Consider the following 18,444-nt stretch of genomic DNA (forward strand, 5'->3'; position numbering starts at 1 on the left):
AGTGAATCAAGGCGTTCTGGGAGTATGGGGGTGATGGGCTTCATGATCAACCTCTCGAGGCACTTCATTGTGACTGAAGTCAGGGCCACGGGACGGTAGTCATTGAGACACATTGCCTGGTTCTTTGGCATCGGCATGATAGTGGTCTTCTTGAAGCAGGTGGGGACCTCGGAGCGGAGTAGGGACAGGTTAAAGATGTCTGCCAACACATCTGCCAGCTGGTCCACGCAGCCTCTGAGTGCACGACCAGGGATCCCGTCCGGACCAGTCGCCGGTTCACTTTCAGGAAAGCCGATCTGACTTCGGAAGCTGTGATGATGGTCTGGGTGTGCTATGGGCAGCTGAGGTACTCGACAGCCCTGGAAAAATCTGGATTAAAGCCGACAGGATTGGCATCAAAACCCACCTCGCTCACTAATGAACCTTAAGGGAAAGAAAATCTGCCAAATTACCCTTCTCGGGCAGCACGGTGGCGCAGTGGTAGCACTGCAGTCTCACGGCGCTGAGGTCCCAGGTTCGATCCCGGCTCTGGGTCACTGTCCGTGTGGAGTTTGCACATTCTCCCCGTGTTTGCGTGGGTTTCACCCCCACAACCCAAAGATGTGCAGGGTAGGTGGATTGAACACGCTAAATTGCCCCTTAATTGGAAAAAATGAATTGGGTACACTAAATTAAAAAAAAAAAGAATTAAAAAAAAAAAATTACCCTTCTCGGCCTACATGCGATTCCAGACACAGGATAATGTGGTTGACTCTTAACTGCCCCCTGCAATGGCCTAACTGCCTAACAATGGTCCAGCTGTATTCAAGATGGTGCCTCCTACTCAGCTTCACCACCACCTTCACAGGGAAACAGGGATGGACAATAAAAGCCCACTTTGTCAGAGGCACCAACATCTTGTGAATGATTGATAAAAAAAGAGGCAGCTTGAAATAGATTCTGGGACATCCCTTTAATTTCAGTTACTGTGGTAACTAGAAGCCTACCATCTAAATGGGAGGGGAAAATAACAGCCAAATCGAACACACTGACCCTCCGCTGTCAAGGACATGGGTGAGCAGAGTTTTAACATCTTCAGTTTCTGAAATGGAGCATTTCTCATTCAATATTGGTATGCTGTTCTGAAACCCCCTCTCATCTGTTCTCTCGACTTGTTGCCATGGAGATGTTAAACTCCTACTTTGACACTGTGGCCGTGAATTTTTTTTATAAACGCTGTGCTTTATTCATACAGCATTGTTAACAGGGTAATACGTTGCCAGCATTGAGTACACTATGGCAAACAAATACAGTGTGTCTTAATTGGCACAGCTCAACTCCACAATGAAAAGACAAAATAAAGAAGTACTTATTTACATAACTCTCTTCACAACCTCAGGGCGTTCAACAATGCATTCCAGTCATTGAGGTACTTTTTTAAAAAGTAGGATTGTTAATAGCGAAGGGGGAAATGTGAAAACCAATTCAGGCGCTGCAGGCTCCCGCAAACAGCAGTGCGATACTCGGTCTTAGTTGACTGACGGTAAAACCTAAACCACCACTGTAGGGAGAACCCACCTGCTCTTTTCTGATTACCTTTTACATCTAACTGAGAGGTCAGAAAGGGCCTTGGTTCAAGTATTGTGAATCTTTATTCTTTCCTAGGATGTGGGCCAGCCCTAATTGCTCTTGAACGGCTAGTCCATTTCAGAGGGCAATTAAGAGTCAACCATGTTTCTGTGGGTCTGGAGTCACATGTAGGCCAGACCAAGTAAAGACGGCAGATTTCCTTCCCGAAAGGACATTAATGCACCGTTGTGACAATCGTTAATGGACACCATTACCGAGACTACTTGTCAATTCCAGACTTGTCAACTGAATATAAATGCCACTAGCTGCCGTGGTGGGATTTGAACCCTTGTCCCCAGGATATTTGCCTGGGCCTCTGGATTACGAGGCTAGTGTCATTATGTCTAATCCGAGAAACAGCACATCTGACGATACAGCATTTCTCCCACACTGCGATGGAGTTTTAGGCTGGATCTACCGTTCAATTCGCTGAAGTGGGATTTGAACCCCCAACCTTGTGACTGTGTGGTACTAGCCGAGCCACAGTGAGAAGGCATAACAAACCTCTGAATTAGCTCCACAAACCGAAAGTAGACTCCCCCCCATTCGTCAGCTTTCAAAGTGCGACTAAACATTTGCTGATCGATTCTTTCACTATTCTTCCCGGCAGTGTTCCTCCCTCACCTCACACCTACTCCGAGTCTGAACCTATTCAACAGCGACTGCAAGAAAACCAAGATACCATCATCATTCGCTCCACGTGCATGAAACCAAGGGTTGGATTTTACGTTTGTCAGCGGAGTGAAGGAGGCGAACGGAAACTGAGGGGTTCACTTGCTCCCACCCCCGTCTACTGGAAGCATCCAATCTACTTGTTCCATGAGAAGGAGTCCAATTATAAGTGCAAAGCAGGCTGATGTCCTGACCACAACCCCTTCCCCTTGCTCCCATCCAGCCTTACAGTTATTGTCAGGGAAGTTTCGCTTGCTTGTTTTTGGGTACCACAATATCGTAAACTGCTTTGACTTTAAAGGGTGGGATTTTCCATCCCTACCCGCCAGCAGCATCTTCCAGTCCCAACAAAGGTGGCAATTATGCTCATTTAAATATTCAGATCTGGATCATGCCCAGCGAGGGAGAGATCCAGATTGCGCCGGGTGAAATGAGTCGGATGACTCATGCGGAAGTTTGCACCCAATGCGGTGCCCGATTTGGGGCTCAAGCGCGATTCACCTGATGTACCAGGATCTGCGCTGGGCACAACAGGGTCGCTGAATTGTGCCTGCAAATTACGGGCTCTGAGAATCAGCACTGCTGTAGCCTGGTGTGGTGTTCTTTGTGTTGCTTATTTAGGATGGTTGACCACAGTATAGCTTTTACGTAAACAAAGCTATGATTTTATTTACACTACTGGACTGGGTTTTGACACAGTCCATTAGGATATAGAATTGATCAATAACAATCTGACTACACTCATCTACTGCTAATCTCACTACTGGTATAAACGATAATCTAACATTCTCACACTATCTGCTCTTATGACCTTCACTAGCCATCTCCTGCATCCACTCCTCCCCCAAGGTCCAGCATCACTGCTTTATAGAGTTGTATCTGCAGCTCCCTCTAGTGGCTACCCGTGACACTACATTAACCCTTGTAATGCTGATAGTTATGATAATATCACAGTCGGGACATCGTATAGCAGAGGGGTAGTGTCGCCATTGTGTAAAGCCTCCAATCCTTCCCCTCCCCACTCTCACAACACTCTTATCATTCACTGAAGGCACAAAAAAGGTTTTGAAAAATGTAATTAAAGGTCATGCGGAAACGTGGCACCTTCCCCAGCAGAATCTGCTGGTACTTTCGACCACAGTCCCGGTCGCCAGCATGGGGAAGACAGCATGCCCGATCTGGAAAATGTATATTCCACTAATTTAAAAATCCTTCGGCGGGATTCTCTGCCCCGCCGCACCCGTTTTCTTTGTGCAGGACGCTCCCACCGGGATCCGCCATCCCGGCAGACAGCCAATGGGAAACCTGCTGGCGTGTATGCGCTGCCGGCGAAGAGGAGGGTCCCACCAATGGAGAAGCCAGCCCCATGTCTCTGTTCTATAAATTCATCTTGGCCTTGCCCCACATTAGCTTTCTTTTTGTTGGAAAATATTTTATTGAAGCATTTGTAATTTTCAGTTTAACAAATTTAACAACTTAACATTCTAAACAACCTAGCGGCCCGACGCATGCAACCATATCACAATAACATACCCAACTACCCTCCCGCCCTAACTACCCTATTATTAGATTCCCTGTCCTTATTTCACACTGCCATGCCTCCCATTTTCTACCCCCCCCCCCCCGCTTTCTGCTAAGTTTTTCTTAAGTTTTCCTTAAAGAAGGCGATGAACGGCTGCCACCTCCGAGCAAACCGCTGAGTTGAACCTCTCAAGGCAAACGTAATCTTCTCCAGCCTGAGAAACCCTGCCATGTCGCTGACCCACACTCCTGACTTTGGAGGCTCTGAGTCCCTCCATCCCAGAAAATCCGTCTCCGGGCCACCAGGGAGGAGAAGTCCAGGACATCAGTCTCCCTCCCACCCTGGGTCCCCTGATCTTCCGACACGCCAAATATTGCCATTTCTGTACTCAGAGTCACCCTCCCTTCCAGGACCTCTGACATGACGTCCGCAAATCCCTGCCAGGATCTCCTCAACTTCGGACATGCCCAGAATATATGTGCATGATTCGCTGGGCTTCCACCGCAGCGTCCGCACCTGTCCTCCACTTCCTCAAAAAACCTACTCATCCGGGCTACCATCATGAGGGCCCTATGAACCACCTTGGACTGGATCAGGCTAAGCCTGGCACACGACGAGGATTAATAGACTCCCTTCAAGGCCTTTTCCCATTGTCCGACTTCCAGCTTCCCTCCCAACTCTTCCTCTCATTTTCATTTCACCTCCCCGATTGGGACCCCTTCCCACTCTTTTCATATGCTCGACCATCCTGCCCAGATTTAACTTATGGAGCTGACGCCAGTCCCTAGCCACCTGAATCCCCAGGTACCTAAAAACCCTTCCCACCACTTTGAACAGTAACTCTCTCAGTCTCCTCTCCTGCCCCCGTGCCTGGATCGCGAACACCTCGCTCTTACCCATATTTAACTTATAGCCTGAGAACCCACCAAATTCTTCCAGTATCTCCATAATTCCAGCTATCCCCCCTAGCGGGTCTGTTATGTACAGGACCAAATCGTCTATGTAGAGCGAGACCCTATGTTTCACCCCCCTTCTCACTATCCCCTGCCAAACATTCAATGACCTAAGGGCCATTGTCAAGGGTTCTATGGCCAGGTCAAACAGTAGTGGGGAGAGCGGACACCCCTTTCTTGTTCCTCCTACACAAACTAAAGTATTCTGACCGGACCCGGTTGACATTCGCCACCAGTGCCTGACATAGCAACCGAACCCAGTCCACAAATCCCTGCCCAAACCCAAAACTTCCTAAGATATCCCACAAGCACTTCCACTCCACCCGGCCAAAGGCCTTTTCTGCATCCATGGCTACTACCACCTCAACCTCGCGCCCCTCCGCTGGCATTATTATAACATTTAGGAGCTGCCTAATGTTGGCCGTCAAGTGCCGTCCCATCACGAATCCCTGAAGGGATTTATTACCTTGCCTCACATTATCACAGCAATCTCAACTAAGCCAACCCTGGTTTCTACTTTCCTCAGAAACCCACCTCCAATACATTTCCTCTTCCCTTCGTCCCACCCTTTGGAGGTGGAGCCTTCAGAAATGTGGACTTCCCTCCCTCAATCTCCCTTCTACAACCCAGATTTTCTGAAAACCCTTGGACCAAATTTAGCATTGTTGCTTATAATTATTTGTTTGTGGGATGTGGGCATCGCTGGCTCGGCCAGCACTTATTATCCATCCCTAATTGCCCTTGGGAAGATTATGATGAGCCAGCTTCTTGAATTACTGCAGTTCATCTGGTGTAAGAACACCTACAGTGCTGGTGGGGAGGGTGTTCTGTCATTTTGACTCAGTAATAGTGACAAAATGGCGATATATTTCCAAGTCAGGAGGGGAACATGTAGTGTCCAAAAAGGTTAGGTGGGGTTACTGGGTTGTGGGGATAGGGTGGAGGTGTGGGCTTAAGTAGGGTGCGCTTTCCAAAAGCCAGTACAGACTCGATGGGCTGAATGGCCTCCTTCTGCACTGTAAATTCTATAATTCTATTCAAAAAATTCAACAGTGACGTGATACTGAGCAGATTATCTGTTTTCAGGTATTAGTTGAAGGGTGGTTATGAGCCAGGGCACGTGGGGGAACCCCTCTGTTCCTCCTTCAAAATAGCGCCGTGGCAGCTTTAGGGGAAAACAAAACTTCTGTTAACGCCTCATCAGAAAGACAGAACCTGGAGGAGGATCCAGGAAATATACTTAGATCATGGTGAGAACGTGAGAATCGTTCAAAGCAGAGGTGGTCAGACTGATAAACTTATAAACTTTCTGCAAAGTGGAATTGTAAAGCTGGAAGAATTAGTAGCAGCCCATGCCAACGCCCGCCTCCCCCACACAAACTTTACCCCCCCCCATTCCCCCTCACCTTCCCCCCCCGCCCCACTCTACCCTCCCATCCCATCCCCATCCCTCTCCCTATCCCCCTCCCTCCGCACCCCCTCCTCCCAAATTCTATCCCCTATCCCCGACCACCCCCCCATATTCTACCCCGATCCCCCTCCCCCACCCCCTCCCATCCACCCACAGAATCCCCAACACTCTACCTTCCATCCCTCTCCCTATCCCCGACCCTCCCATATTCTACCCCATCCCCCTCCCCCAGCCCCTCCGTACACCAACCCCACCCACCTCCCCATCCGCCCCAACTCCCCTCCCCCCACACTCTACACCCCCAGCCCCCCACATTCTACCCCCCCTCCACACACACACAACCTCTCCCCTCCCCTCCCATTCATTCAGAGCTATGTAGCTGCTGGAACGTTCTGTTGTGGAGATCTCGTCTTCAGTCAATCTGAGCACGTAAAGTGTTAAAGTCTTTTTACTGCCCTGCCCATAATGTACCCCTGGTCGCTTGTCAGATTATTATACAAGTATTACCCTAGGATCACGGATGGAAAGCCATCTATCAGCCTATTTACAATGCAGACCAGTGGCTGAGTAACACATTCATTAATCATACTGCAGCTATTTATCTTTCCTTAACATGCTAATCGAAAGAACCTAGAGGGAGTCAAATCCAATTTGAACACAGTGGAAATTGTGCTGTTTGTGTTGCAGCTTGTCAGAAGCATTGAGGCCTGAAAAGAGGGGATTTACCAATGTTACTTTCTCAACGTCTAACCAGGTGACAATCTGAAGGAACTACACCTATGTCATCTGTGAGGGGTGGAACCTTTAGGTACATGGAGCATTCTATCAAAAGCATCTATTTGTGATGTATCACTGATCCAGGAGACAGAATATCACTGCATGAAGTATTTACTTTTTTTTTTAATAGTTGTATTTTTTTAATATTGATTTATTGCTTCTTTAGTTCATCCTGAACTACTTTGCTTGCAAGATGTTTGACACTGCACCCTGCTAGGTATAATAATATGGATTAGACCACTACTTATTCTTAACGTCCCACGGTTGCGTTATTTTCTCTGTCTTCCCACTGTCCTGAAAGACGTGCTGTTAGGTGAATTGGACATTCTGAATTCTCCCTCCGTGTACCCGAACAGGCGGCGGAATGTGGCGACTAGGGGCTTTTCACAGTAACTTCATTGCAGTGTTAATGTAAGCCTGTGACAATAAAGATTATTATTATCTCCACCTGAGCACTCAGCACCTCGGACGAGCTTTATCTCTCACTCCCCCATTCCCCCACCATCTCCCACACAACTCGTTCCTTCCACCCCTGAAGGCACTCCTTCCTGATGGGATACAATTCCATGGAAGCTGACACCCTTCACGTGCCAATCCTTCTTGTGTAAATCCGAGCTTCCAGCATTTGCAAACCTGTGGGGCAGGATCCGCCAGTCTCCGACGCTGAAATCGCATTCAGCGATCAGCCGGAGAATCCCTGTTGGCGCCGAAATCGGGGGCAGCGCCGCTTTTGCGATGCTCCGTCCGCTCCAAAACGGTGTTTTCGCGGAGTATGCTGCACGCCGTATGGACGGCCTTAGGACGTCACCTGAGGCCGTCCCCCTGATGGGCCGAGTTCCCGACGGCGTGGGTAACTCATGCTATTTTTTTTCCGGGAACTCTGCTTGGCGACTGTGAACTGAGTCCAGCGTCGCCATAGTTGGGGGGAGGGGGGAGGGGGAAGCCAATCCGAGGGCAAGGGGGGCTTTGGGGGGGCTGGGGTCACTGGTGGGGGTGGTCTGGTGCCAGCGAGCCTGGCCAAAGGGGGGCGGCACTATTTGGCAGGCCGGGTCCATGCGTGGCCGGTGCCATGTTGCACGGCACAACAGCTGCAGGTCACCGCCGTGCACATGCGCGACCACGGACCTGGCAATTCTCCGGCCATATCCGCAGCTAGAGCCGGGGGCTTTACGCTGCGTGCCTGCTAGCCCACCCCCCCCCCCCCCCCCCACCCACCAGACGGAGGAGCGGTGGAGGTTTTGCGACGTTTGTTTCAGGCATAAAACGGCACTGTTCCCACGCCGGCGTCAGTACTTAGTCTCAAAATCGGAGAATCCAGCCCATGAACTCTGCCACCCAGAAGGATGAGGACGGCAGGCGCGAGGGGAACACCAGGTTTCCCTCCGAGCCGTGCACCATCCTGACTCGGACGTACATCACCTATCCTTCATCGTCGCTGGGTCAAAAATCTTGGGACTCCCTCCCTGACAGCGCTTCGACACGCTGGCTGCAGCAGTTCAAGGTGGACAGCCACCATCATCTTCTCAGAGGCAACTGGAGATGGGCCAGCGACGCCAAGCCATTGTATTATCAGCATCGATAGGCAGTCTGACCTTTGCAATGTGATCACGGCTGAAGCCAATCCTGTTCTCACCACATGCTCACACGGGCGTGCTTTTCAGCAGGGGTCATTAGAGAGCGATGTGTGGTTGGTGCCAAGACTGCCATTACTGAGGCGCTCAGAACTGCTGCAGCTCCTCAAGTGTTTCAGCGGCTGAGCCTAATTAACTGAACACATACCTGGGACCCAGTCACCCTGCCCTATAGCTTGAGTGAAAAGAAAAGGCATTAAACCAACGCTTCGCTGTTTCCGGGCTCACTTAAAGTCACATAACACCAAAGTTATAATCGTCACCACAGAAGACGACAGGGTCTGATTTTACCTCAGCCCTGCCTGCTGTGAAGCAGAGGAGAGGGTAGATAAAATGGCCGCCAGGTTATGATCAAGGTGATTGCCGTGTTGCCGTGGCTGACGCCATTTTGAGCAGGGATATTTTAGACACAGGACTGGGAAGTGGGAGGGCCTACTTGGCGCACGAGGGCCGTTGCCCCGGTGATGTAAATGGCAATGAGCCTGGGGCAACATGACTCTGCCAGCACAAAGAGTGGAAGCGGTGCTCCTCAGCCCTGGCCTTCCCTTTCCCTCCCACCACGGTGGGCTGTTCCTTTCAGGGTCCGCCCTGGGAGAAACAGATGGCCACAAACACTTGGCCGTGTTCCTGCTCTGACCAGCCTTGAGGCCACTTCTGCCGATTTAGTGCAGGAGACAGCTGCAGGGATTCAAAAAGGCCCTGATGTACTATAGAAAGCATCCTATCAGGCTGCATCACAGCCTGGTATGGCAACTGCTTGGCCCAGGACCGCAAGGAACTTCAGAGAGTCGTGAATACCGCCCAGTCCATCACACGAACCTGCCTCCCATCCATGGACTCCATCTACACCTCCCGCTGCCAGGGGAAAGCGGGCAGCATAATCAGGGATCCCTCCCACCCGGCTTACTCACTTTTCCAACTTCTTCCATCGGGCAGGAGATACAGAAGTCTGAGAACACGCACAAACAGACTCAAAAACAGCTTCTTCCCCACTGTCACCAGACTCCTAAATGACCCTCTTATTGACTGACCTCATTAACACTACACCCTGTATGCTTCAACCGATGCCAATGCTTATGTAGTTACATTGTATATCTTGTGTTGCCCTATTATGTATTCTCATGTATTTTCTTGAATTGTGTTTAATTCCCTTTTCTTCCATGTACTGAATGATCTGTTGAGCTGCTTGCAGAAAAATACTTTTTACTGTACCTCGGTACACGTGACAATAAACAAATCCAATCCAATCCAATCCTCACGTTCAACTCACTGAAGCGGGCGTTGGGGAGGTCAGATTTAAAATTCGGCCCGCACCTAAACAAAATAACCTTGAGAGCTTCTCACAGCATTCTTGCCTATGAAGCATGAGCATTGCTGAAACAAGTGACAATGCTCTCAAAGGTACTTACAGGAAGAGAAATCACTAAAACTAATGTTATTATACTTTTAATACATCAACTTCTCCATGGATGATGAATGCAGAACATGAGTCGATTGTCTGAAGGAAATGTTTCTGAAATTATTTGACTGGGGCTGTCTGCCCTATTGCTGCTACAAATATCTTTTTATTTGAAGTGTCCTGGGCCCTATTTTACAATAAGCAGACCTGAGGCTGAAGGTAGTTTGTAGTCACCGGGATCTATACCAGCCATCGCTATAGGACAGTAAGCTAACTGGCACCTAACAATTGTCCGTGTACTCTTGCCAATCTTGGTAATGCCATTTAGAGATGCATAAAGATGTGGAAGTTATAGTACGGCTATTTAAAGCTGCAGTTTTCTGGAGGATTGTGATCAGTTCTGGGTTCCAGACTGAAAGGATTTTTCATTTATTCATTTGCCAGATATAGGCATCACTGGCGAGGCCACTATTTATTGCCCATCCCTAATTATCCTTGCAAGCTTATAAAGACGAGATAATCTGTTCCTGTGACGTTGATAGAAGGATAAATATTGCTCGGGTGATCGGAAGAAATAGGCTGACACAGTGGTTAGCACTACTGCCTCACAGCCCGAGGGGTACGGGTTCAATTTGGGCCTTGAATGACGATGCGTGTGGAGTTTGCACCTTCCCCCCACCCATGTCCGTGTGGGTTTCCTCTGGGTGCTCCGGGTGCTCCGGTTTCCTCTTGCAGTCCAAAGATGTGCAGGTTAGGTGGATTGGCCATGCTAAATTGACCCTTAGTGTCCGAGGATGTGCAGGTTGGGTGAGGTTACGGGGATAGGGTGGGGGAGTGGGCCTTGGTGACGTGCTCTTTCAGAGAGTTGATGTAGATTAGATGGGCCGAATGGCTCCTTCTGCGCCATAGGAATTCCATTCCATGGAGTGGGACTATTTTGCCCTTTTCACCTGCTACGCCATTCAGTAAAATGATGGCTGATCTGCTTTTGACCTCAACTCGACTTTCCTGCCTCATCCCTTCCCCACCTTCACTGACAGCCCCCTCCCCTGCCCCCACAACATGCCCCCAAGTCTTGAGTGCCTTGTCGATCACAAATCTGTCTAACTCATCCTTCAATATATTCAATGATCCAGCCTCCGCTGCTCATCGGGGGAGTTAATTCCAAAAACAGAGTGTGCCGTTGAGAGAAGAAATTCTTCCTCATCGCTGTCTTAAATTGGAAACAACTTATTTTTAACCTGTGTCCCCAAGTTCTAGATTCCCCCATGAGAGGATTCCCACATGTCCAAAGGAGCACAATCCCAGTCTTTGTCTCTTCACGTAACTGGAACCCCCTATCCCGAGTATTGTTTATGTAAATCTCCTCTGCACTCTCACAAAGGTCTCAATACCCTTCCTAAAATGTGGTCACCAGAAATAAACATAAAACTCCAGTTGAGGCAGAACAAATGATTTACAAAAATCGAAAAAAACTTTTTTGCTTATCTACTCAACAGCTTTATCAATGAATCCGGCAATTATTTTGTTTTACCAGCTTTAGCAATGCTTTCCTGCAATTTCCAAAGACCCTATATGCCAATCCTCAGCTCTCTTAGTTTCTTTGCTCCTTTTTAAATTGTACCTTTCAGTTTCTGCTGTCGCTGATCATTCGTCCAACCAACTTCAAGGTTTGTCCCTCTCCGGATACCTCGTGAATTTAAACCCGACTCCACTGATGATTTACCATTCACTGAGATCATGGCTGATCTGTGACCTAACTCCAGATAACAGCCTTTGGCCCATATCCCTTAATATTTTTGCTTAACAAAAATCTACCTCAGATTTAAAATTAACAACTGTTTCAGCTTCAACTGCTGTTTGTAGGAGAGAATTCCAAACCTCTATCGCCCTTTGAGTGAAGAAGCTCTTCCCAACATCTCTCCTGAATGGTCTCGCCCTAATTTGTAGTAGATGCCCCCTAGTTTTAGAATCGCCAAACAGTGGAAATAACTGATTGATCTTTATCTACCCTGGCATTCACTGTCTTGAATACGTTGATCAGATCACCTCTTAGACTTCTGGTAAAAACAGGTCAAATTTGAGTAATCGCTCCTCGTAACTCAACTCCTGTAATCCAGGTATCATTTTTGTAAACCTACGTTGCACTCCCTCCAAGGCAAAAATATCCTTCTTAAGGTGTGGTGCCCAGAACTACTCCCATTGACTCCAAGTGGGGTCCAACCAGGATTTCGTATAGCTGCAGCATAACCCCTGGTCTTTGTATTCCAATCCTCCAGATATAAAGGCTAGCATTCCATTAGCCTTTTTGATTATTTTCTGCACTTGTACCTGGCATTTTAAGGACCTATGCACCTGAATCCCCAAGTCACTTTGGACATTCACAATGTGGTGAACCACTGTGCACCTGTATTAGGGGATGTACGGTAGGACCTGTACTACAGGTTCACCGGTAGCCCCTGCCGGCTGGCTCCGCCCACAAGGAGCCATATAAATATGCGTATCCTCCATTGAACAGCCATTTCGCCAGCTGCAGTAGGAGGCCATGCACCTGACTGCAATAAAGCCACAGTTGTACCCAATCTGAGTCTTTTGTGCAATTGATCGTGCATCACACTGCACCTTACCTCTTTCCATTTAGAAAGTACTCTATCCTTTTTTGATCCAAAATGTCTAACTTCGCACTTGCTTCCATTAAATTCCATCTGCTGCATGGGTAAGAGCTTCAGCAGCAACTGAGCTGAGACAACGGTGAAGACGAGTGACGTAACAGAGATGAAAATAGGTGGTTTTAGTGCTGACTTGAATATGAGGGCAGAAGCTCACCTTGGAGACAAATATGACAAAACAGCTGGATTTTCCCAGCACCTTGGCGACAGACTGTGAGGTGGGTGGGCTACCAACATGGTGGGTGGGCTAGCCTTGGGGAGGAAGCCTATTTTATGCACTTGGAGTGCTTGCTGCCCAAGTGGGGGTTACACCAGGTAATCCCTTGGTCTTCCCAGAGGTTTCCAAAGTGGAGCTCCTGCTTGATGCCTTTCCGAGGCCCACGGAGAGGTCCCTCTTAGCAATGTCACTGCAGGTGCACCCTCACCCCCACTCCAATGCATCACTGGAAATCTGGCCCTGGCTTACCCAACCAAATTTACCTGCAGTTCAAAGGTTCCTGGTCACTGAGGTGCCCTCTCCTTGGAATTCCACCCTCAGCACTGAACACAATTAGAGGTCATGATTTAACTAAATGTGAACAAAGTCCCACAGCGAGCACGTTTAGCCGCCTGTTTTCCGTCGTTCGTAGCATCGAGAAAAACAACGCTGTAAAGTGGCACTCACGTTAGATAGGGGGCCTCAGCGGGGAATACGCGGGTGAGGCTGCACATGGCCTTGTTTTGTGCACTGAGGAGCCTGATTGTAGCGAGAGGCCAGGCGGCATTTTGAAATGACGTCCCGATCACCGGAACCGCTGAAGCGATTCCCTCCCCCTCCCCCCATCAAACATCAACGCACCATGAGAGGGTGTCCGCACTCACCCCCACCCCGCAAATCCATTCCAACACCCACACCAGGCACCCCCGGCTCGATCGCTACCGTGTAAAAAATGCCAGCTTGGCACCTCGACAATGCCAACCTGGCACCCTGGGCTAACAATTGAGAAAAACGAATTTCCGGTGAATGGAATTTGCACTTAAAATCCCACAATCTTTCACGCTGATTCGTCGTGAATTGTGCCGGAAAGGGAACAGACACAACACCACCGAACGGAAACTCGCCGCTGCGGGCACCAATCAATGCCTGACATTCCAGCGCGCCACCTTATTCCTTTGACAGAAGTTATAGATGGACAACAAATATTGAGGTCTTACCAGGGCATCAAACACCAGCTTATCATATGTGCTGTCGTCTGAAAACTCCATCATGATGCTAAAGAGAGCATCTAGCGTGTCCTGGAGGAACTGTGGAGAAAGAGAGGCAGCACGCAGTTAGAGACAAGCTCCTGAGGATTCTTTGTCAACCAGTTATTTTGATTTACAGGAGTTGGAAGAATTTTCATTGACTTTACTGTCGAAAAACATGAGAACACCAGACATGTTTCATCAACCTTGCAGGAGCAGGCACAAAACCCAAACACATGCCATGTTTGAGCAGCAAAGCATTGGAATACCAGAGGAGGGTATGGGATGTTGGGTGTCAGGGGGATGGGGGGGGGGGTGGTGGCAGCGGAGGGTCTGGACCCTCGGTTGAGAGAAATATAAATTCAATTTTTGGTGAACAAAAGGGCAACTTCCCTTCACGATGTCTGGACATCCTCAAACACAGCATGGCCAATTAAATTCTTTTGAAGTCCAATCACTATTGTACCCAAGGAGACATAGCGGCTAATTTGAGGTCCTACAAATAAGTACTTTGATAATAGAACATACAGTGCAGAAGGAGTCCATTCGGCCCATCGAGTCAGCACCGACCAACTTAAGCCCTCACTTCCACCCGATCCCCGTAACCCAGTAATGCCTTGTCATGTGAGAGTACCTTTACGAAATGGGTGTTTAAGAAATGTACCTTTAAGAAATGGGTGTTTATCAGTGATGTCAGAGTGTGGGTGGAGCTGGGCTGCCTGTCAGCTTTTTACTTTCCTTTTAGGCTGTTTGCTGCAGGCTGTGTTTTAGTTTCGTTTTCAGAGCTGGATAGCTGCAGTCACAGCCAGATGGTATATGACTCTCTCTCTGTAATCTAAAGACTGTAAATTGATCCTGGTGATTTAAAACTAATAACAGTAGTGACTTTAACTTGATGTGTTTCCAGTAAACGGTGTTTTAAGTCCTATGAATGTTAAAAGGAAAGCTTAAAGGATTACTTAGTGTTGTAGTCTTTGGGGTTTGTATTTGAATTAATGGTTGCTAAGATGTTCACTGTTGTTTTAAAAAGGTTAACTTGAGTTCATAGAATAAATATTGTTTTGTTTTAAAAAATACTTTCTCTATTTCTGCTGCACCAAACCTGTAGAGTGGGCAGTGTGCTCCCCATACCACAATTTATTAAAAGTTGTGGGTCAGGTGAACGCCATGATACACTTTGCACATGAGGAAGCCAACATACAAAAACATTTTTATTGGCCTGGACTACATAAAGATGTAGTTAAATTTTGTCAATCATGTCACATATGTCAAGTGATAGGGAAACCTCAAGCAGTGATAAAACCAGTGCCTTTAATACCCATTCCAGCATTTGAGGAACCTTTTACAAGGGTCCTAATTGATTGCGTAGGACCGCTTCCTAAAACAAAAAGTAGGAATCAATATCTTTTGACTATAATGGATGTGTCTACTAGGTTTCCAGAGGCCATTCCAGTACGTAATATTACAGCTAAAATAATTTTGGAGGAGTTACTTAAAATCTTTCATAGATATGGACTACCCACAGAAATACAATCGGATCAAGGATCGAATTTTACCTCCAGGTTATTCAAAGAAGTTATGGATAGCTTAGGAATAAAACAATGTAAATCAACTGCATACCATCCAGAATCGTAGGGAGCGTTAGAAAGGCAGCATCAGACATTAAAGACAATGTTGAGGGCTTATTGTCAAGATTATCCCGAGGATTGGGACAAAGGAACTCCATTTGCACCGAATGAGTCAACCAAATTCAATACTTCTGAACTAATTTTTGGTCATGAGGTAAGAGGACCATTTAAATTAAAGAGGAAAAATGGACTGACCTGAAAGAGTTATTGATATCACATGGGCAAGTTTGTGGAGATATATTGGGAAGTACTAAAATGGCTATACATGATGTAGATGTGGGAATGGCTGTTCCGATTAAACAACATCCATACAGACTTAACTCTTTAAAATTGGCGCAGGTTAACAAAGAGATTGAGAGTATGCTTAAAATGGCATAATTGAAGTAGTATGCAGCCAATGGAGCTCACCCATAATGATGGTACCTAAACCCGACGGTACCCAATGGTTGTGTGTGGACTATAGAAAGGTTAATGCAGCTACAAGAATGGACTCATCCTATCCCACATTTGGAGGATTGCATTGAGAAAGTGGGACAATCAGCTTTTATTTCCAAATTGGATTTACTTCAAGGTTACTGGCAGGTACTTTTATCCGATAGGGCGAAGGAGATTTCAGCTTTTATGACTCCAGATGGTATATACCAATTCAAAGTTATACCATTTGGCATGAAAAACGCCCCAGTCATATTTCAACATTAACTAACAAAATTGTTTCAGGATTACCCAATTGTGTGGTATACATCGACGATCTGGTAAGTTTTAGCCAGACATGGAAAGAACATTTAAAACATCTGATGGAGTTATTCGATCGATTTCACGAGGCGGGTTTGGTGGTAAACCTCGCCATAAGAGAATTTGGAAAAGCCCAAGTCACTTTCCTTGGTCATACAATTGGACAGGGTCGAATGGTCACACGGGATGTGAAACCAACAGTTATTAAGGAGTTTTCAATACCGTCAAGATAATGAACATAGAACAGTACAGCACAGAACAGGCCCTTCGGCCCTCAATGTTGTGCCGAGCCATGATCACCCTACTCAAACCCACGTATCCACCCTATACCCGTAACCCAACAACCCCCCCCTTAACCTTACTTTTATTAGGACACTACGGGCAATTTAGCATGGCCAATCCACCTAACCCGCACATCTTTGGACTGTGGGAGGAAACCGGAGCAACCGGAGGAAACCCACGCACACAGGGGGAGGACATGCAGACTCCACACAGACAGTGACCCAGCCGGGAATCGAACCTGGGACCCTGGAGCTGTGAAGCATTTATGCTAACCACCATGCTACCCTGCTGCAAAGGAAAGGAAATAATGCGGTCTCTTGGCATGAGTGGATTTGATCGGACAATTGTGCAAATGTTTTGTAGCATGATTGCTCCACTGATATTCTTGCTGGAGAAATGTCGAAAATTTAAATGGACAGTGAAGTTTCAACTGGCATTTGACAGCCTGAAAGCTGTGATAGCCAATGCTCCTGCGTTGGAGAATTACAAGGGACTCTGATCAGATTGAACTAAAGTATCTGACTTTAAAGAGAAACGCCGAGGCATAGAGGAATGGACGGATCGTGCAGAGACCTTCTTTTTCAAAGAGACTGTCAATCGAGAAGGATTTCAGTTGGAGGAAGAAGAATTTTAAAAATGGACTATATTAATATACCTGTTTGCGTGTGTTGTTTTTTGAAACGAAAAAGTATATTTACTGTGTGCATTTATTAAATGATAGTGAAAAGGTGAAAAATGAAACCATCTTGAATTTGATGGTTTATTTTTCTTTCTTGGGGGGAGGTGTCATGTGACAGTACCTTTAAGAAACGGGTGTTTAAGAAATGTACCTTTAAGAAATGGGTGTTTATCAGTGATGTCAGAGTGTGGGGGGAGCTGCGCTGCCTGTCAGCTTTTAACTTTCATTTTCGGCTGTTTGCTGCAGGGTGTGTTTTAGTTTCGCTTTCAGAGCTGGATAGCAGCAGTCACAGCCAGAAGGTGTATGAATCTCTCTCTGTAATCTAAAGACTGTAAATCGATCCTGGTGATTTGAAACTAATAAAGCAGTGACTTTAACCTGATGTGCTTCTGGTAAACTGTGTTTTAAGTCCTATGGATGTTAAAAAGAAAGCTTACGGATTACTTAGTGTTGTCGTTTTTAGGGGTTGTATTTGAATTAATGGTTGCTAAGATGTTCACTGTGTGTTTTAAAAAGGTTAACTTGAGTTCATAGAATAAACACTGTTTTGTTTAAAAAAATACTTTTTCCATTTCTGCTGTCCTACACCTGTAGAGTGGGCCGTGTGCTCCCCATACCACAATCTATTAAAAGTTGTGGGTCAGGTGAACTCCATGATACACTTTGGTGTTCTCTAAACCCTGGCCCATAACACCCCTCCTAACCTTTTTGGTCACTAAGTGCAATTTATCATGACCAATCCACCTAACCTGCATGTCTTTGGACTGTGGGAGGAAACCGGAGCACCCGGAGGAAACCCATGCAGACACGGGGAGAACAGGCAGACTCCGCACAGACAGTGGCCCATCGGGGAATGGAACCTGGGACCCTGGCGCTGTGAAGCCACAGTGCTAGCCACTTGTGCTACTGTCTTGCCCTATATCCATTTGCTTTTCATAGAAGGCTGCCTCATTTTCTATTTGGTTGTGCCAGGTAAACCGATCCTGGGGGAGATTCTCCCAGGACTCATAGTCAGTACCAAAACTCCTGAGTGAAGCCTTCAGAATGTCAGACGTTTGTCATTATTTCTTTCGCGAGTCATCCAGTTCCTGCAGTTCTCCATCCTTCCATCAGGGGGAGAGTTTCTCCCAATCCTCTCTGTCTAGACCCGTCAAGATTTTGAATACCAGTCAGTAACACAGGGTGTAGGCTCAGAAAGGTAAGCTAGATCGACACTGGTTTTCCTTTACTCTATTTGTCACCGGATGTGGCTAGCTG

General features: G+C 47.2%; 1 protein-coding gene across 1 annotated transcript in view; it reads right to left on the reverse strand.

Moving 5' to 3' along the window:
• The window catches only part of LOC119963845 (dedicator of cytokinesis protein 2-like), a 1,353,280-nt gene that overhangs the window by 958,581 nt on the left and 376,255 nt on the right, over positions 1-18,444 (reverse strand). Inside the window, 1 exon segment of the mRNA XM_038793193.1 lies at positions 13,837-13,926. Coding sequence (XP_038649121.1) covers positions 13,837-13,926 — 90 coding nt within the window.

The sequence above is a fragment of the Scyliorhinus canicula genome, chromosome 3, assembly GCF_902713615.1.
Source record: "Scyliorhinus canicula chromosome 3, sScyCan1.1, whole genome shotgun sequence".
Lineage (NCBI taxonomy): Eukaryota > Metazoa > Chordata > Chondrichthyes > Carcharhiniformes > Scyliorhinidae > Scyliorhinus > Scyliorhinus canicula.